Here is a 13,358-nt window from a genome sequence, read left to right as displayed (position 1 = left end):
ACTCACCGTACCAACATCAGCTCCCGATAAAACGGGGGCTACGGCTGGAATAATATTCAAATTGTTCCAATCTTTATGGTCGTGGAGTTTAGGATGGGAGCCAGAGAATTGTGGCATATCTACCGGGCGGAATAACGCCATATTTTGTAAAGTGTTAGGACCGATAGCTAAGTATAATGCAACTACAGATGGTGAAGATCCTCAGTAATACAAGTTCGAATGGATATTTATCACAGTTACAGCGTTAGAGAGTGGGACAAGTAACCGCTGCATTTATACTATTATAAGCTGATAAGCGCTTACCCGTAGCATAAAGCGTAATTGACATGTTTGTAAATTTAACCGCAGCCTTAGTCTATTACTTATGCGAATGGCTGTCTTACGGACTATTTTGCATGAAAGCAGATTACATTCCCATCGTCCTAACTAAGGCATTCCTAAACCCGCCACGGGGGCCCACGGGGGCCCGTGGGCGAAAGTTTATCGAAGGCCCACGGCCAGCGGCTTGTTTGCACGTTATGGGGCATACAGTTTTACATATATTTTATTTTAATAAATGCCAATCCCACAGTTAAAAAAAAACCCACGGTTTCGTGGGCTTTGGGCCCGTGGGCCCTTCAATAGGCTTTTCGGGCCCCCGTGGGTGGGTTTTGGAATGCCTTAGTCTTAACATAGATTCAAAGTTCTAAATTTACTCACAAGAACACCGTGCTAACAAGGTAATAAAACTTTTTTAGTTGCTTTAGTACCACGTAGCTGCTATCAAAAAGTAAACGGTACTTAAAATATCCTTTTACTAGCTTTTTTTATCGATTGCAGCAATCCTCAAATGTCTGGTCTACATACAACAGCAATTACATGAGTCTCTTACTTATATAGGGCCTAAAGCCATGTAAATAGACATATTTAAAACTCTCCAATATGTGCATATCTGGAAAGAATTTTATTAATGGTTGACCATAAAGTATATAGAGCAGATTTGTTTCTAGTTTCAAGTCGCACTTTTCAAAAGATCAAGTGTAACAAAGCTTACATAACAAATTCAAGCCCTCGTTTTCGCAGATATCTGAAGTATTAAAGTACTTAACTATAATAATTAACTATATGAGATGATACCTCACAATATACGTGGATTGCCCTAGCTCTGCATCTCCAGTCTATCAATAAGCTTCAAGTTACAGCTAAGCCCAGGTTGACATTCATAAAAAGTTTAATGATAGGGGAATGCAAGGAAGACTATCATATATAAAGGAAACTAGTCCTTAATTGCGCTCTATTATATCGTATTTTATCCATTTATAAGAGCCGGAGCAAGATTTCAAAGTACAACAACTAAACAAATAGTATATTTTCGTGTAAACACTTCAAATTTCAAAACCCTATTCATACATCCGTTTAGTTCTCTAGGTATGACATTTAAATTATATACAAAGGCTGCAATTGGTCCGTGGAAGTTAGTAACCCATCAACTTACACCACAATTATCCCAAATCAATGCTTCACGATAAGCAACGAAATATTTTTAATGAATATTACGACAACATTTTTACCTCCTCCGGTGGGATGACACTCCTTTGAATTAAACCATACACGAGTTGCACTAGCACCAGAATCTTCCCAACTTTCGCCAGTTGCAATAAGCAAGCTCATACTAGCTCAGTTACTAACGTACCTGTTGACTGAGCTTTGTAAGTAATTATAACGTAAATGAATTAATTATAATTGATCTGTTACATACAAAGGTATAAATAGCTATTACGCTTTAGTTAAAATCTTTAGTCACTCGAATTCACGTGCAATACAGGTGCCTCGCATAAGCCACCATGGATCCGAGCAAACCCTTATATTGAAACAAATTGTAGACAACATCCTTTTCAACGAGCGCGAGAGAAAATAAAGTGAGGAAACCGCACTATCTATTTACCACTGTTAGCATTTGCTGTATTGTCGTTTTTAACCATTTTTCTGTCTAGGTGCATTGTTTCATGAACTCTAAAAACTGTGAATTCCTGATCCGATAAATGGAGCGTAACCTAATCAAGTTCCCAATGCAACACTCAGACAGCCTCAACCTCCAATTCCTCCTCGTAAGATAGATGAGTCTATCGATGCCACTCCTGATTGCCTATCAAATCTAACTCATTCTAACAGTATTATACTTAGCATGAGACCGTCCCAACTTATGCTTGGAGCCGAAAAATCCTTTAATTTGTCCAGCTTGGCACTCAATATTCATTTTGATCACCACTTCTGACAAACCTGTGCGCAGGTGCAGATAATGTCCAGTATAGACAAAGGGTGACGTGGCAAGTGGCCTGGGGTTATCTATGTGGTGAACCTACGCCACACAGGGGGGAAGGCATGCCAAAACCCGCCGCGGGGGCCCACGGGGCCCCCGTGGGCCCATGGGCCAAAATTTACAAAAATCTCACGGCCCGCGGCTTATTTGCACGTTGTGGGGCATGTAACTTTACGATCATTTCGGTTGGACAACTACAAATCCCACAGTACAGAAAGCCACGGGCTCGTGGGCCAAAAGCCCACTGGCCCTTTAACATGCTTTTCGGGCCCCCATGGGTATCGAAATGCCTTAGGCCAGGGTGGCGGCGTTGACAGGGGTATTGAGACGCATAGTGGTAAAAAGGAAATAGAAAAAAAGTCAAAGTCCTCTTTTCAGTGCGAAGTAATTTTGCGCAACTTCGTAGCAGGTGACAATAATGCAGCTAATAAAAGGAGTATAATTAGCGGCAGAAAGAGTCCCAGACCATATAAAAAAGAAAAGGAGTACCTTCAAGTTAAAATTAGTAGCATATTAAGTATAATCATTCTATATTTAACCCGTACAGCCTAAGTCTCAAGAAGCCTCCATTTGCTTGACTCATTTAACACAGAAGCAAAGTTTGAGAGCAGCATTAATGTACAAAATAGGCCAGAGAGCCTAACCTCGGGTACTGCATATTCATTGCGAAAGCGGTTCAATCTTAGCACTACAAAATTAAAAGGTAAATCGCTCATTGTCTTTCCTTTCCGCTAAACATGGGAATATTTTCAATAAAAATGCTACAAATATCTGCAAAAATGGTTATTTACATTTCTTTCGGTTCTTCATCATTAGTCTTTCTTTACAATTTTTCACTAAACCTAGCTTGGTTCAATTGTCACCAGATTTTTGCCTAACAGCTACCCTTGTTGGTAGTCATCCTGGATGGTTTTAATATTAATGCCATTAGAATAAAATTAAACGCATTTAGGCGCAATATTAACGGTAGAAATCAGGCGTACGAATAACCAAACGGGGATATGAGACATTGCAGAAAAAGCCCCTTTAGATCAAGAGGAAAGTCCACAAACGCTTCGCTTGCTAAACAGAAAGTTTCGGAACACGGCGACAACTATGGATGCCAAGGCCAATCATCATTTGTCAATAACGTGCAATAAACTATAACCGTCGCGACAAACGCGAGTTAATCCTGAAGGATAATTCCCGCGGGAATTTGCCGGCGCAGCCCGCAATGTGCATACTTTAAAGGCCCGTTTACGGCGGACCCCAGACCAACTGCCGAGTGCCCAACCTGACCAAAATTGGATCGACGAATTCTTGCACCGTTCGTCGAAAAGGCAGCTCTCGCCGGAAAAATGAAACCGAGAGTAGTGGCCTTTGTCGCAAAGAAAACACGACATCCCGTTCCTACAATGGACATAACGAATGTCCCACCGGCCCAGAAAAGAAAACGACGAACGACTCGACTACGTTTGGATGATTCGGATAGGGCTGAATTACTCGGCTTCCGAAACTCAGTTTTCGCCGGCCTCTGAGTAAATACGAACTTTAATTGCGCTTGTTCGCTGAGGTTGGCGAGCTGAGCCCCGATGACAGTTGGACGAATCAATGCAAGTTTTACAGCACCTTGCCTCAGTGGATTCGTCGACTCGCGGATCCAGCTGGCTGGAGGGAGAGACATTCGCCATAAATGCTGGATTTGGAGCTTGTTCAGATCGTCATGGGTAGCCAGTTCGTTACCTTGAAGTGCTCTTGCAACAAGTATGAGTTTATCGGGAGCGTTGTAACGGCCATAACAAAGTGAAGCACGTGAGCGAGATAAACTCTATCAACTGGGTATATAGTCTCACTCCTGTTGGAGGAAAAGTCTCTGATGCAAAATTACAAGGAACAATAAACATAAATATTTTTGAAATGTTGCGTAACAATGTCTAGGCGTTGCTCTTTGACGAGTCACGCGAGCAAAGCAATATCCAGGGGCGCCAGTGTATCACGAGGTTGTTTACCGGCTGGGCCCCGCTTGACCGAGCCGTCGGCTTGGCGAAATGAGGCCATTATTGGCCAGACGTGAAAGCTACAAGTTTTTGAATAAACTTGTTGCTAGGCATATAGCGTACCAATGTTCATCATTATTAATTGTGGATTTGTGACAGGAGCTCAGCACGTCGCGAACCAAACATCTTCTTAACTCCCTTACATAATGAAGTAAAAACTCGCGTACCTGTGATGCACGATCCGCAGGGTTAACCATGATTGCTGTTCCCACTTTATCACAAAATGTTCATCTGGCGGAAATACCGGGCTGCTTGTGGATGAGAACGAGCCTATTTGACTTGCACGTGATGACCACGTTTCGAGATCACGGAAATGGGGAAAAGTAAAGTGACGGTTAATTACACTCACAATGTATATAATAAACGGTCACCGGTTTGTTGGGGAATGCCAATCATGCGAAGCAAGGCATTGCTAACGCGATGACAAAATTGGCTTGGAAAAATGCTCTAATCACACCGTCACCAGGTTGGCATTTTGTCGGTACCGAATATTTGGGACAGGATCCCATCTTTTCGGCAAGCTATTTCGATCTACGGTTTGAGTCATTGGGATCAATGCGTTTTTTTTTTTTTTTTTTTTTTTTCTTAAAATGAAAAATGCTGAGATGCAACGGGAAACGACATGCCTGCCCTGAAATATGTTGTACACATGCAAACAGGCTCAGCATTGAAGTTCGCACTCGGAGAACGGTCACCTGATCATATTTTTATATAAAATAACCGGGGTTTGACGCGAAAGCATACGAGTTATCGGCTAGGACTATCGTCACCCGTGGTACAATGTACTGCAACAATTTTTCACGGTCGACGTAGATCCAGACCTTGTCGTTACGTAACAGTCGGTCTGCTAGGAACCAACTTTATTTGACGAGTCCCTTGCCATAACTTTAGGCATCAAGCGGGTTGCGCACCCTGACGGTACACCACACTTCCGAGCCCGAGGATTTAGGACTGAATTTTGCTCAGTGTGGCAAACCACGGCAACGGCTTCTTGGCGTGGAGAAAGAAGTGGGTATTTGAAGGCCACCGAGGACAGAGAGCCGTAAGGGGCAGGCGCGGCGAGTGGGGTGACAGAGTCACGCTGACAGTAATTGTTCCAACAATCAATGAGGAAAAAAAAAAAAAAAAAAGAAAAAAAAAAGACTTGCCAAGTGAAAATTGGCAATCGTGCCCGTTATTGTTTTTAGGTGATAGAGGTTTTCCTACTAACATACCTGCTGTGCCTGGGGCAATATGAGCGATCGACAATAAAATCAAGTAAAAAGAATTTGCATTTTTTGTGTCCGTCTTTTTTTATCCCCACCTTGACGGCACGGCAGGGCTCCCCCAACATCTCCAACTCAGGCGCAAGCCGCTAAGTTCTGTGGAAGGTCAGAGAACGACGTCATGAACTGGTGTCACCTTGATCTTGAATGCCGAAAAGTTGAAAGTTGCTGGTTTAGTATGGCAAAGACTCCCTAGAGATTTTGCGCTAGAGTTCTCACGAGGTCAGCGAACTCGGGTAAACAAAACAAGTTGCAAACAACGCCCAGTCTCCCACACAGTCAACCACGCATATACCCTTGACCGTCTCCGCAAAATGACCGAGTCGGCGGCAGGAACATTGATGCTAATCCCATGCGTCATTTCACCGCCCAAGACACCGGAGTCCATGGCCCCGCAATGTTCCCCGCATCTGCTGAGGAAAGCTGGGGATTCCGGTGAAAAAGTCGTACTCTTACTGACTCGAGTGCAAAATTAGAGGATGCAACTTTGCTGCGGCACATGCGGAGCAAAGTTAATCTTGGATACCGAGCAAATAGAAAACAAAGAAGGAAAAAAAAAAAAAAAAATACAAAAAGATCGACATGTCGAGTCTTGTTCGCATGGGCTCGGACTTCCCGTCTTCTCACCACCCTCCTCCGCCCTGTCGTTGTCGAGCGTGATCTGTTCCGCCCCCCGTCCCTCGTCAATAACACACAAGCACGATGAAGTTCACTTTTGTGTCATCTGCGCTTCTCGCGCTCGTGTCGTCTGCCACCGCTCAAGCTCCTCCGGTCCCCGAACCATTGACTGCCGACTGGGTGCTGAACAAGGCGGGCAACAACAGCTTGTTTTCGCGGTGGAGGCCTCGTTCGCATTTCATCTCGCCCGCAGGCTGGATGAATGACCCGTGTGGTGCCGTTCACGACCCGATCACCGATACGTACCACCTTCACTACCAGTTCCACCCAAACCACGCCAACTGGGGTAACATCTCGTGGGGCCACGCCGTTTCCAAGGACCTTTTCCACTGGACTGACGTCGGGGGGTGGGAAAACGACTCTGCCGTCTCCTTCCCTTCTTCCCACTACAAGACCTCCCCCTTGTCCGTCTTTACCGGAACCACCCAGTCGGTAAACCTTCGAGGCGAGGAAGACGGGACCCTTTTAACCTTTCTCACTGGTATTCACCGCCTACCCACCAACTGGAAACTAAAATACCAGCCGGGCACCGAGGTTCAGGCCCTGTTCACCAGCAAGAACGCCGGCCTGACCTGGCAGGAGGAAGGCATCGTGATTCCCGGCCCTCCCGAAGGCTGGAACGTCACCGGCTTCCGCGACCCTTCCTTTTTCCCCAACCCCGATCTGGACGCCATTCGCAACGTCTCGGAGCCGCACTACTACGCCGTCCTGGGCTCAGGTCTCAAGGGCCCCGACGTCCCGGTCCAGCTGCCCGGTGCCGCCCGCCCGGGATTCCTCGGCCCGCGCATGCCGCTCTACGCAGCTCCGGCCTCGAACCTCACCAACTGGACCTTCCTTGGCGCCCTGTGGGAGCCCGCCGTCAACGCCAGCCTGGGCGACCCAGACGTTACGGGCTCCTTCGGCTACAACTTTGAGGTCAGCGGTCTGTTCGAACTCAAGGCGAACGGCAGCGACAACGGCGCCTTTTTTATAACCACGGGCGCCGAGGGCGGCAACACGACGCGCCACTTGCGCGAGCGGTGGGCCATCTGGGCGCGCGGTGGCCTCTCCGCCCGCGCCAACGGCAGCGTCGAGCTGAAGCCTTCGTCCGGCGGCGCCGTGGATTGGGGTTTGTCCTACGCTCAGGCCTCGTTCGTCGATTCGCGCAAGGGCAACCAGGGCAGGCGCGTCATGTGGGGCTGGGCAGACGAGGACATCCAGGAACCCAGCATGCTTCCCCTCGGCAGGGCCATGGGCTACGCGGGGGCCATCACCCTGCCCTTGGAGCTCTTCCTCCTCGAGAAGCCGGGCGTGCAGAAGCACGACTACGTCGACGGGAACGAGTGGATCCCCGAGGACGGCGGCGCCTTCACCGCCCAAACCCTGGGCATCAGGCCGCTGCCCGACGTTTTCGAGCAGCTCAAGGCGGGCGCGGCCTTGAACACGTTTGACGTCGCCACCGTGACGGCCGGCACGCCCAAGAAGGTCTCGGAGAACGTGGGCGACTCTTACGTCTTGTCGGCGACGTTGACTGCCTCCAACGGCACCGCGGGCATCGTGATCGCGCAGAGTCCCGACAACTCCGAGTACACCAGCATCGTCTACGACGCGGCGGCCAAGACCATCAGCGTGCACCGCGACCACAGCAGCTCGCTCACCGGCTTATTCACCAACCACACGCACGAGGGACACTTTGTGCCCTACAAGAGCGTCGACGGCACGGTAGAGGACATCAACTTCACCGTCGTCTTGGACAAGTCGCTGCTCGAGGTCTTTGTCAACGACCGCTTCGCCCTCACCAGCCGCATCTACCCCGTGCGCACCGACAGCACCGCCCTGAGCTTCTTTGCCGGCGAGCTCGGGCTGGGCAAGTGCGGGAGCAAGAAGACCAAGCGCGCAGATGGAGCAGCAGAGACTGCCCAGTGGAAGGATGTCAAGCTCTGGAAGGGGCTGGCCAAGGCTTGGACCCAGCGCCCCGAAAACTCGAGCTCGCCGTTGGTTTGGGACAGTCCCGAGCAGACCAACAACTACACCTGGTGGGTCGGATGGTAGATGGCCGACGGCCTGATTAAACAGAGAAGGATGGTGGTGTTTTGAGAGATTTGAGTAATGATAATGAAATGTATTATTATTATTATTATTGGGAATAGACTTTTCTCGCTTGTTTACTTTGTCCAATTGACTCCCGTATGGAGCGTGATAACAGCGCAGCGGCTCCGCTTATACAATAATCCGGGCACCAGATCTTGCAGCAACTTTGTCGACGGGGGGGATGCCGTCGAGACATGGCCCGGGGCTAGGTTGTTTACATCGACGCACGAGAACAGCTGGGCAAGTCGTTGATAGATGGCAACTTTTCAAAGTAGTCACAGGGAGGTTTCGCCAAATAGCAGAATTTGGGGTGAAATGTTGAATTTCAATCATGTTTCTTATGGCCTCGCATATCGCTCAGCGAGTTCTCGTTTTTGCCAGAGTATTTTGAGTTTGCACTAGATTTTTCCTTGTTTGAACCCTCCAGATGACGAAGGTTGTCATTTCCCGCCTGTGCTGTTGTGCAGATACACTCTGCCAGGGACGTTGGGTGTGGGAGGGGAGGTTTGGCGCCAGATCAGTTGCCCGGATCATCCCAATTAACGCTCGCGGCTTAAAATCCCGGTGGTATGTGCCTCTCCTCACAGATCTTGTCCCAGATGTTGATGGTGCCTTGCGAGTCTTTGAAACGCACTTCCTCACGTCTTCAACGCCTTCACCGTTAAATGCTCGCGCATTCTGTCCGACGGCTCTCCTCGGCGTTCAGTTGTTTCCGGTCCTAGCCGTTTCGGCTCCCTCGTTCCTTTGCATGATTGGTGACGCTGGCCACAGGTTGTTGGCGTTTTGAAATTGTCTGTATCACATTAAGTAGTGTCAACGCCATTTGAAAGTGCAAAGGTAAATATGCTGCTTGATGAGGGTATTGGGTACTTGAAAAATCGAGTGGTAAAGGGAACTGATGAACTAATGTATTAGGATGTGGCTGTTTGTAAAAGAAAAGCCCTTACTATCTGTAAACAGGGGTGTTAAGGAAAACGACCGGTGCCTTACATTTTAGGCAAATACTAACATGTAGTTCTGCTTGCGGCCCAGACGCTCGTACCTTTATACAGACGCAAGAAGCTCACAATCAATTCATAGATGGGTCTCGCAAAACAGAAAGCTCTGTAACAGGAACATCTCAAAGGCCCCAGAGCAGATACAGGCTTCCGCGCCCCATTGGCCTAGTCTAATTCCAAAAGTCACAGACTCGAGCATTCGATGGCCTGCCCGGGGACTGAGCCAGCCTGTGTAAATCATGTAATTTTCTGTGGAGGAGTTGAAAACCCTTTGGGCGCGTAACGGCTCATCAGAGAGAGAGATGAGTCGGAAACTTTGAAGACAATGGGCTCTGGAGCGGAAATGAGGGGCCGAGTCTAACATTCATGAGCGAGATTTGGTCTGGCTGGGCCCCAAGACCTACATGCGCTAGGATAGAATCCGCTGGACTGGTTCGCGTTGCAGGGCTGACTAGCTGTCCAATAGGTACCGTGGTGTGCTTTCCAACAAATACAACCGGGCCCTTGTAACTCCGAGTCGCGAGGGCTAATAGTTAAATAACCCGCGACCGTGTGGCTGTTGGCAGGTTTTTGCAGCAGTGGGAGGCGGAAAGGCGTGAACCACTCTGCCTATGACCTATGAACAAGATAAACAACGTATATCATTCCTTGGGCAGTGTTCTCCAAGGCAAAAGCAAGTCAACTTGAAGAGTCTTGTTAAACGGGACGGACGCTGAGATGAATGAGGCACTTGTTCGAAGCTTGTGATTTAGGCAGCGAATTTTACTCAATTAAATAGCTCCCAGATCCATTCCGACGCTCTGCTATAACACTATTTTGCACATGCAACGAATCCAATCTCCAAGTCGTGGTTATCTTGATTAGTGTGAATTACTTCGCTGCCGGGAACGAAATATACAACATCGCGTCCAATCCACCAGTTTTTCAGCCGGTCCGAGTCGCAGCCATGCTTTTCAGAATTGCTCACATCCGTGCACTGTAAAAAGAAAGTTAAACTTCTCGTACAGCCCAAGTTTCTTTCTTGTTTTCCGCGGATAAACACAACTTACACCATAAGAATTCATATCTATGAGGTAGCAGATGTCAGAAGCGTCGGTAGTGCCATTATCGCAGCATCGTCCACCGAGGGAACCTCTGCCGAGTGTAATATTGCTACCAAGAACGGTAACAGGGGCCACGGCGAAGAGAAGGAAAAAGGGATGCATTTTCGAGCAGGGTTTTTGAATTTCAACAGAGCTAATACTTGAATAAAACTAATAATGGTGGGATTCAGAAAATCGAAGGAATGGATGAAGAGTTCGCCAAGAACTGTCAGGGTGAAAGAATGATTGAAGAGTTTGTCCAAAATTATTAGGTGAAAGAATGACTGAGGGGCTCGTCCCAGAATGGCTAGTGAAGCAGTTGAAAGCCGATGATAGAGGAGAAAAGACGTCAAAGAACTCTTCCGAGGGCCGACTTAAATAATCTGGAGAAATCGAGGTTGTGATGTTTATTTTATTAAATCCATAATAAGAAGCGTCGATATGGTTTTCGTTTCAGATGTAAACAGAAATAATGTTCATGCTCTCTATAAGGACGTGTTTCACTTTAACACTGCCCAAGTGGAATGAAGCCGCAGGTTGATTCGTCAAGCAAACCCCGGCCCCCCCTTCCCCAATTAATCCATCTGAACTGTAAATTCGAAAATATCTTTAGCGAGATTCTCAAAGGGTGTAGATATTTTAACACCGGGAACATAAATCAATCTCAAGTGGATACGTCTACAGTGCGTTTCGTATTACAGTACAAAGTGCCTAACAACTGCGAAGCCACATGTCCCACCATGTGGCTAGGGTGTCTAGGGGTTGTTATTTCATAAAAATAAAAAATAAAAAATAAAAATAAAAATAAAGAAGCTGTTCCCAATTAACCGTTTGCGATAACAATGCAATTTTGAATTTCCGTTTTCACGTGATTGCAGGATTGCCATGGGCGCAACGGTAGGTAATTAGGTTGGCAGGTTGGCTACACGAGGCCGTGGGAGAACGTTTGTCACTTGTGCACTACAATCCCGTAGCTTTCGGCTACGGTGAAAACTAGCAGAGTTTAATAGGGTTTCTTGTTTAAAAAAGGAAAACTTTTCTAAATATGGTTTTTGGTGCGGTAGGGCGGTGTAAATAGCTTCTTTTTGGCGTTGTTGGCGTTGTTACAAAAGGGGCCCGGCGCGTGCGTTGGCTAGATGATCACGTGGGTACCCGGATCCATTACCCCTGCAGATGAGTGTGTGGGTGGGACATGTCGTTTCGCAGTTGTTGGGCTTTTTGTACTTGTAAAACGAACCGCACTGTAGAGGGATCCACTTGGTGTTGAAATAACTACACCCTTCTCAAATCCGTAACTTTTCGATTCAAGCACCAGTGGGTCAAACACCTGCACATCCGATCCCCGTCTAAAAGCCTATAAATATTTACAAGTGTGGCTGGAAGATGCAAAAGGATTTTTGATCTTGGAGATCAAACCAAGGCTACCAGGTGAGTGGGTAGGCGAATATAAGCATACCAAACGAATGCAAGGATGCCCCATCAGTACACTCAAATTGCTGTCCTGCATTTCAGTATACCCAAATATAATATCACGCAAAAGTCGTATGTGGACGTCAATCGACGATTTTGGATCGGTTCATTGGTGGTTTTTCTATCATGGTCTTGTCTTCCTAGGGCTCGAGCATGGAAAGCACCGGCCATTAACTCTTGCGGAAATTCGAAATACTGACACGTCGCCAATTAGCTCCGTTGGGAGCGTCGAATCTTCGTGCAATATGGATAGAGTATGACTGTCGGGAAGAAAAGTTGGGGAATTGAGAGTTTGGACTTGATTGATTGGGAAATGGTGAAAAGTATCTTGAAGGAATTAATCCTTTATAAAAGGGCTGTTGCACTTGTGTGGCACAAAATACACGTGTGTATCCGTACACATACTACACAATAGTCTATCAATTATCCATCACCAAACCCAGATCCCCCCATTATCAATTCCATTCCCTTTCAACCAGCTCATTTCGCGCAGCCGATAAATCCAATCAAATTATCGCCCACGGAATTTACCGTGTGGCATCCGCCCGTCGCAAAGGACAAAACTGTGCGTCCGTCCGGGTAGCCTTCTATCCCTTCGGGGCCTTGGCACCCGCCTTTTTCATCGTTTCTTTTATGGCAACACTGCGAAAATGTCAGTCGAGATGTCCTGTCCCTTGGTTTGTTGCCATTTAAAAATGTCAACAACTTACACAATAGGAGTTCAGGCCCTGCTTTCCGCAAGTATCGCTTTCGTCTGGGGTACCCTTGTTGCAGCACTGGTTTCCGGTTGTAGGTTTGCCGACAATTATGTCAATCGAAAGAACAGCCGCCGGGGCCAAAAGGAGGACGAAAAGAATGCTCCGCATTTTTTTTCTTTCTTATTTCCCTTAACTGACAAAGCAGTGATTTGGAGGAAGGGTCAAGGGGTTGAGCAAGTTATGGAAAAATATAATTGTTTAGTCAGAAGACAAATATCGTGTTGGAAGAGAACAAGCGATTGTTTGTCAAAAACTTGGTCGCTTATGAACTATTATTCATGATGGTTGTTGCAACCTTCTGTCGTTTGACAAGCTTATAGGGAGGTTTAAATACTTTCGAAGCTCAGATGGAAGCCTTGTCAGGGTCCCATAAATGAAATATTTTTAAGGGGCTCGAAAAATGCCCGTGATTGACATTTCGCCGTCACAAGTTTTACTAGGTACTTAGAAATAAGTTTTAAAACCGAGTGAAACATGGCATAACCTAACGTCTATCTATTGATATGTAAAACTTAGCATGCAAGGATTTTCCATCCAAATGGCAATAATCTACATCGACTGAAGACGCGTGCAAATAGCAGGTTGCCAGGTCTCCTTGGACATTAAAACGATCCACTAGCAGGGCAGCTTGAACCTGAGGAGCGAAGGCTGCAAAAAAAAAAAAAAAAAAAAAAAAAAAAAAAAAAAAAAAAAAAAAAAAAT

At 46.9% G+C, this 13,358-nt stretch overlaps 3 protein-coding genes across 3 annotated transcripts; 1 reads left to right on the top strand and 2 right to left on the bottom strand.

Moving 5' to 3' along the window:
• Positions 1 to 6,302: 6,302 nt before the first annotated feature.
• Positions 6,303 to 8,309, top strand: PpBr36_02611 (uncharacterized protein; the record flags this gene model as incomplete). Its single annotated transcript, XM_029889790.1, has 1 exon — positions 6,303 to 8,309. One exon carries the CDS (start codon positions 6,303 to 6,305, stop codon positions 8,307 to 8,309), a length of 2,007 nt encoding a protein of 668 aa, XP_029752894.1.
• A 1,848-nt stretch (positions 8,310 to 10,157) lies between these two features.
• Positions 10,158 to 10,551, bottom strand: PpBr36_02610 (uncharacterized protein; the record flags this gene model as incomplete). The annotated part of the gene is made up of 2 exons (XM_029889789.1): positions 10,158 to 10,322; positions 10,396 to 10,551. The coding sequence occupies 2 exons, from the start codon at positions 10,549 to 10,551 to the stop codon at positions 10,158 to 10,160; spliced, it is 321 nt and encodes a 106-aa protein (XP_029752895.1).
• Positions 10,552 to 12,378: 1,827 nt separating this feature from the next.
• Positions 12,379 to 12,764, bottom strand: PpBr36_02609 (uncharacterized protein; the record flags this gene model as incomplete). The annotated part of the gene is made up of 2 exons (XM_029889788.1): positions 12,379 to 12,540; positions 12,609 to 12,764. 2 exons carry the CDS (start codon positions 12,762 to 12,764, stop codon positions 12,379 to 12,381), a joined length of 318 nt encoding a protein of 105 aa, XP_029753916.1.
• Between the last annotated feature and the right edge of the window lie 594 nt (positions 12,765 to 13,358).

This window comes from Pyricularia pennisetigena, chromosome 3 (assembly GCF_004337985.1).
Source record: "Pyricularia pennisetigena strain Br36 chromosome 3, whole genome shotgun sequence".
Classification (NCBI taxonomy): Eukaryota; Fungi; Ascomycota; class Sordariomycetes; order Magnaporthales; family Pyriculariaceae; genus Pyricularia; species Pyricularia pennisetigena.
The sequence above is the reverse complement of the archived record's forward strand: the minus strand, read 5'-3'. Positions and strand labels throughout refer to the sequence as shown.